Source organism: Pteronotus mesoamericanus, unplaced genomic scaffold (genome assembly GCF_021234165.1).
Source record: "Pteronotus mesoamericanus isolate MK-2021 breed Mesoamerican mustached bat unplaced genomic scaffold, CSHL_Meso_final contig_591, whole genome shotgun sequence".
Lineage (NCBI taxonomy): Eukaryota > Metazoa > Chordata > Mammalia > Chiroptera > Mormoopidae > Pteronotus > Pteronotus mesoamericanus.
In genome coordinates, this window is record NW_026555208.1 from 1,284,344 (window position 1) to 1,291,824 (window position 7,481).

The 7,481-nt window shown below is 35.0% G+C and overlaps 1 protein-coding gene across 1 annotated transcript; it reads left to right on the forward strand.

Moving 5' to 3' along the window:
• The first annotated feature begins 2,463 nt into the window (after positions 1 to 2,463).
• LOC129076512 (olfactory receptor 52P1) lies at positions 2,464 to 3,457 on the forward strand. The gene has a single exon (XM_054580670.1). The coding sequence runs from the start codon at positions 2,464 to 2,466 to the stop codon at positions 3,448 to 3,450; it is 987 nt and encodes a 328-aa protein (XP_054436645.1). The 3' UTR covers positions 3,451 to 3,457.
• The last annotated feature ends 4,024 nt before the right edge of the window (positions 3,458 to 7,481 follow it).

The following is a 7,481-nucleotide window of genomic DNA, read 5'->3' on the forward strand; positions in this document are numbered from 1 at the left end:
TTCTAGCTCCATTCTCTATGTTGAGCAGAGGTGTTCATTAGCTCAACAAGTAAACCTATGTCATAAAAACCAGAGCTGAGTTCATCTAGTTTCGCTGAAAGTAGGCAGGGAAGCTATTTTCCAATCTCCTAATGACTGTCAGTCAGGAGACCCTACAGGGCAGATAGAAAAAAAATTTAAGCACATTGATTTTATCATCGTTTGTCCTACAATGAAACAATTCTCATTTTATAAATGTCCAAGTTAAGACTAGACTCCAGTTTAAGGAAACTGCATGTAGATTCTGTACTAGGTGAGAGGTTACTTTTTATTGAAAAGAAGGCAATGACATTTACTGAGCATCTTCTATGGGCCACAAACTGTACTAGGTGTTTTCTTTAAATTTCAGCAAACTTACAGAGTATTATTATTACCATATTACAGATCAGAAAACTGTAGGATCTTAAAAAATTGACTTGCTTTAGGCATCACTGCCAGTAAGAAATAAAAACAAAGATTTGTTCCCAGTTTTATAGATTCCAATGCTGACAATCTTTTTCTTTTATTTTGAATCACTACCCCTTCCTGCTTTAAAAACTCCAAGATTCTATGCCTCCAAAATATTTTGCCTCTTCAATGAATATGTGAGTACAAGCATGAAATCTGTAGTGCACTTTTGCAATATTTTACAATATTAGGTAGTTTCAAGAGCTTAAATCACGTCAGTAATAGTCACATTCTTGGACAAGTTCAAACTTCCCCCTTGACATGTCTCTCCTTAAGGAAGATAAGACTCTAGATCAAATTGATCAGGACCTTAGATTTTTGCTGCATCTTATCTCACAGACGTAAGCTCACAAAGTACACTATGCCAACAAGACTTTTCATGTGCACTTACCTGTACAAGCCACATTTATCTCTCTTCTGTGGAGGTCATATCGTTTATTGGCTCTGAGCTATGAATAAAGTAGTACTTGTCACTAACTCCTGTTCTTCTGTTAGTCCCTATGTCTGTGGGGACAAACACAATAGTTAATTTTTGTTTACCAACATGTTTAGGTTACCTGGTGTTGCTGTCTTTTAAACCCACCTACACAACAAGGGAGAATCTGCTGTGCAGTCCAAAAATATAGAAGTTTCTCTGATTTCTTTTTTCCTAGTGATTACACACACACAGTGCCTGGGCTATTAGGGAATAGGAGGGTTTACCTCTCTTTTCATATGACATATATACATCTGGTATAAGAAGAGTTGTAGCAGAGTTGATTCACCTTTGATAACTATTTTCTTACTCCTCAAATTTTCCAGAATCAGTGTCTTGTTTGTACTGATTATTGAAGTACTGGTTATCTAGCTTTGAGAATAGGGCTAGTTAAAGCAGAGGTTCACATGAAATATTTGTGGTTGAATGGCTGGATATAAATTTCTGGGCATTAAAGTTCACATTTTTTTTTAATACTTCCAGTTAAAGTGATTTCTCAGATTTTATCTTAATGACTAGACCTTCGGTTCTATCCCATTATCATTATGGCTTCAAATGTCCTGCACAGTTCTTTTAGGTTTAAGCACTCTTTGCTATGAACTGTGTCCTCCTAGGGAGTGGAAGTACAGGAAAGGTGGGATAACTGAGATAGTTGTATTTTTCCACAAGGAGAGATGAGTCATCACTATCAAGCCATGAGTTGACATAGAATTATAAAATCCCTTTCTGACATTGTGAAAGGATGAGATTGAGAAGGATTTGGCTACATCTTTTCTTTGAAATCACCAAAAACCACAGTTAGAATGTGAATAAAAGATTAATGTCAAAGTAGACTGTAAAGGCCGGAAGTTTCTCTTTCAGAAATAGAACAAAGTCCAAACAAGGTTCACTTTAACATCTTGAGAAATGAAAACTGGTCATGTGAGCATCCATGAAGCATGTTCTGGAATGCAGGTTTCAAATGAAGGTTGATCAAGGATATGGGGAAATATCTCTTGGTTAGTGAAAGGAGTGGAAAAAACTATGGTGATACTAAGATCAGAAATAATTACCAGGCACTAGATTTCAAGCCAGAAATCTAGTTCTCAGTTCAAAGACAAAAAAAAATATATATAAATGTATGTATGTATGTATCTCATATGGAGAGAGAGAGAGAGAGAGAGAGAAGAGAAAGGCTTAGTACTTTCTTTTGAGGACATAGGCCTTAGTTATAAAACAACTTTAACTTATTTAAATGTTTATTTGAGCTCTTTCTCACATTTATTAATTATATTTAACAAGTATGGTGTTTCAGGCACTATTCAAAGTTCTTTATAAATATTAACCTGTACAATTCTCTTAACAACCCTAGGGAATGATACTATTATTAATCCCATTTTTAGATGATAAAACTTGCCTAACATTATATAGCTAATAAGTGTTACTCTAGTCTCATCATATCCCTGTTCTGTGTTGTCTCTTCAGGTCATCTGATATAGTGAGAGAGTTTCTGTCCAGAGAAGATGCTCAGAACTCCTGGCCAGACCATGGAGTCTTCTAATCACACTAACCTGGATCCCTCTCTCTTCTTCCTTCTGGGCATCCCAGGTCTGGAGCAGTTCCACCTGTGGCTCTCACTTCCCGTGTGCTGCCTGGGCACAGCCACAGTTGTGGGCAACATAATCATCCTGGTTGTTGTTGCCACTGAACCAGCCCTGCGCAAGCCTGTGTACCTGTTTCTGTGTATGCTCTCAACCATTGACTTGGCTGCCTCCTTCTCCACAGTTCCCAAGCTACTGGCCATCCTCTGGTGTGGAGCTGGATATATCTCTGCCTCTGCCTGCCTGGCACAGATGTTTTTCATTCATGCCTTCTGTATGATGGAATCCACTGTGCTGCTGGCCATGGCCTTTGATCGCTATGTGGCCATTTGCCACCCACTCCACTATACCACTATCCTCACTGACACCATCATTGCCCGTGTTGGAGTTGGAGCTATGGTTAGGGGCTCCATGCTCATGCTCCCATGTCCCTTCCTCATTGGACGCTTAAGCTTTTGTCAAAGCCATGTGATCCCACACACATATTGTGAGCACATGGCTGTAGTAAAGCTAGCCTGTGGAGATACTAGGCCTAATCGTGTGTATGGACTAACCGCGGCACTGTTGGTCATTGGGGTTGATTTGTTCTGCATTGCTCTCTCCTATGTCTTCATTGCACGAGCTGTCTTTCGCCTTTCATCTCATGAAGCTCGGTCCAAGGCCCTCGGGACCTGTGGTTCCCATGTCTGTGTCATCCTAATCTCTTACACACCAGCACTCTTTTCCTTTTTTACCCATCGCTTTGGCCACCACATTCCACTCCATATTCACATTCTTTTGGCCAATGTCTATCTGCTCTTCCCACCTGCTCTTAATCCTATGGTTTATGGAGTTAAGACCAAAGAGATTCGGGAAAGGGTTGTCAGGGTATTTCAAAGTGGACAGGGAACTGGGGTCAAGGCATTTTAGTGACCCAGGAGTATAGAACGGACTTTGCCCAAAAGAAAAGAAGCTTTTCAAGATGAAATAATCCTCAATATTTGAAATTGGAAAGAGGTTGTAATAGGGTAGTGATGTTCTCTACAGTACCTTCTAGATCATTTCAAAGGTTAACAAACCACAGAAGAGGTCAGGTTAGTTGAGCATTGTTATCTTCCTTCTAAGGAGATATAACTTTGGAAGATTCTTCTAGGTTAGAAGAGCCTCTGCATAGTCAAAGAAAGTTCCTCAGTTCTTGGCCCTCTCCCAGTACAGAAGGCATGGATTTCTGTCTTCATACTTTAGGTTACAGCTGCTATTTTGCCACCTGCAAGGATCAGAAAATGGGACCATTAAGCTACAGAGGAAAATTAGAGCTGCAGGAGATGTTATTTTGCAAAATTTCTATTATTTCTCCATCAGGTCTTGAAACCAAGAAAAGGAAGACTTAATACCTATAATATTGCCCATAATAACAGAGCAAGGGCTTTAAAACTACAATAGTTTGGTACAGAACAATAGGAGTTCTATGGGTTAAGTAATAGGAAAAGTCAGAAATAACTCTTTACTTTAAACTTAAAATATTTTTATCCCATGGTTATATTTCTGTTTCTATCATCTAGGGAGCAAAACTAAGTTCAACTGACTTGGATATCACTCCCTGACAAGCAATTTCCAAACATTCTTATACATTTGTACAACTGGGAGGGCCTTCCAGAAGTCACTGACTTCTATCTCCTGAACCTATCTATAAAGGATGGTCACTTATCTAAATCAGTCAGAGGAGTAAGTCTTTGCTATCCATCTATTTATTTATTTATTTAAAGGAAAAAAAAAAAAGAGCTAAATATATTTTAGTCCCTCAATCTTAGCTAACTCTATGTGGTGGGAAGTTCTTAATTGTATCTGTGACACTGAAATTGGAAAGCATTTTTTATAAATACTGATTTTTCTGTTTTCCAAAAAGCATAGCTTTAGAAAACTGACCTAATACAGTTCATTAACAAATGAGCACTTTTAATTTTGAATTTATTCATGGTATGCATTGCCTGCTTGTAACCCTCTCAGCTGATATGTGAAGGGGGCACAAAATTCCCTGCTGGAAATTCACAGACCCTCCCACTGGGCAGAAAACTAAGGACCATATATTTGAAGGTTCCATCCTCAGGAATATAAATGTTTTGACTGTGTTATTTTATATACATGGGGATAGATAGTTTGCAAATATTAGATTTCAATAAAATAGGCAGATATCTATTTTTTGAAAGATCTTTCAAAATAAAAGATAATGATTGTGCTGTTTTATAGGAAGATTGCCAGTGCATGAGCTGGTAATGTTTTTAAATAACTTTGCATTCTAATCTTCAAGTTGAGATCTTCTTAACATATTTTTAATAAATTTATATAATTCTAAACACCATAGTTTATCAATTGAATTTATATTTTATGCTTCAAATTGTTCATCTTGCTAGCACACAAACTCTACAACCTTAACTCTGGAGCAATATCTGTACTCTGTATCATAAGTTCCTAATACTCGGTGTGTGGAGCACTTCTAAAGAAAGTATACAGACATGCAGATTGCAAGCACAATTTGTTCATAATCTAGATTTTAACTGGGATGTCATTGCTATATGGTTATGCTTTTATCTGACGCATGTTTTGCAATAATGAGTTTTTTAAAACATAATCTTCTTACATATTTTCTTCCCCTAATAGTTGCATATACCATTATTTTTTATTTCATGAAGAAAAATGAAATGATAGGAAGTAAACTGTCTCAAATTCTAATTCTCACACAAACTTTTGACATCTACAGACATTTTTCTTTCTTTATTACTTTATTCACTACCAATTCATTTTTCTTATCAAGAAAGTTTCTCAAAATATGCTCTTGGGTGCTCAGACTAACTAACACTCACTTCTATGTCTTATGTTCACAACCTGTGTGAATTCATTGGCTTTTTTACTCAATTGCCAAGTTCCCTTTATATTAATGACCATTCTTTTTAAAACAAGTTTCTGAAAAATATTTTCAAAACTAATTCTTTCTACTTTATGACTTCTATTTTTTTCCCTATGTTATAATCTTGGCTTCAACCACAAATTCAAGTTTCCATTGAAATATCTGTCATCAAAGCCACTAGTAAATTTTTGTAATTGGATTACCTGTCAACATGTTGTATTATTGGCCATACTTAATTCTTTCAAATCTATCAGCTACCACTTCTGTGATACCACAAAATCCTAACTTTTATGTTATGTCTATAATGTTTTCCTTCTTGTTATCAAGTTATATAGGTCAAAAAGAAAACCTCAGTGAGGTACATAAGGAAAAAATAATAACATTTCAAATCTGAGTACAATAAGGCTACAAATAAAAGAATTAAAAAGTCAATATCTTTTGTCATTAAGCAACTGTAAATTTAAATGTCATTAAAATATTTGTTTTTCTAATAAAATCAGTGTAGAGTTCCTAAAAATAAATTTGTTCTTGGCATGACAGAATGGAAACTCTTATACGCTACTAGGGATTTGTTTTAGATAAATAATAAAACCAGAGTGATAATTACTGAACAAGTACATTTATTGCAGAATTTTTATTGAATAAAATACACCTAGAATATCAAAAGACAGAACATTTAAATAAATTCTATTCATCTGTTTAATAAAAAGTATGCAGTCTTAAAAATCCCTCCTTGGAAGGACAGTTACTGTACTAATTGTATACTCTTAGTTGTAAAAACAGCAATATATGTAGGTAATGAGATATTATTTCATTTCTATTAAAGCATGCACTTGGACAATACTCATATTAGTATATTTAAGAAATACACTAATAAATGTTACTTCTCTGGAGGGACAAGTAAATATATGTTAAAAGGTGATTTTAAAGAGTCTTTTGAATGAATGAATAAATAAATCATTGTGTGAATAAGTCATTGACATAATTTAAATGTAGTCCACCTGGTTTCCCCAGGGTCTTTGCAAATCTTCACAGGAAATAAAACAAAGCTCTGCAGTACTGAAATCATTAGTTTCTACCAAAATAACTCATTTCTAATTTATATCCAGCTATTTACCTACAGACAACATTCATATGTTAATATAAAAATGCACATGCATTTATCCATTCATACAGACATGCATACATGTATGTGTTTACACATTTATTGGTCACAATTTAGTAACCTGGAAGTTTGCTTGACTCCAATACCATTGGCATGTCTCTGATGCTTTGAAACATTCTCTTGGGATATTTCAGATATATAGAATTCATTTTCTTTCAAACTCAGGTCAACAGACTTCATATAAAATAAAATCCAATTAAAAAAATTTACCCAGAGACTGTGATGATTAAACAACCAAATTTATGAGATATTGGAGCAGATATATTTCATAGTGATTTGCCCTCCAAAACCTGAGGTATTTAAATATAACAATGTAAGTGTCAGGAACAGGAGAACTTCTATTTTACATATGGGGGTAAAAAGAGAAAAGAATTTAAGGTGGAAAAAAATTTTAATTTGTTTTAAAACAATATATTAAATTTGTTACTAATACCATGTCACTTTGGTTTAAGCTTGTACCACTAGCTGGCAATTAAGCAAATGTTGTGGACCTGTATGGGACCTAAAATTTATTGTAATAAATTCATTTCTAAGTGGTTAAGTTTATCCTTATGAAAAAAATGGCATACAGAAGATTATTTTATAGCAGGTATTATAGGGGAAATATTAGGACTTAGAATTGAGCATTGTCCAAATAGTCAAGATTGATTTAAAACCATAAAATAAAAACAAAGCTGGAAAAGTGGGTAAATATTTAGAGACATAAGGAGATCCAGACTGAGGCAGATAGGTAATCATAATAGGTAAGAGTTTGTAGGACAAAGATTAAAATTTTTCAGATTAGATGAGATTGAGCGCATTCAGGGTGGTACGGCCATAGATAGAATAAAGTTTTCTTTTTTCAAGAAGACAATAATATAAAAGTGAGTATAAAAGTGCCAGATGTTTTAA

What these genes read in the sequence shown, in the direction of transcription:
- LOC129076512 (XM_054580670.1), top strand. Translation starts at nt 2,464, where the DNA reads ATGCTCAGAACTCCTGGCCAGACCATGGAGTCTTCTAATCACACTAAC.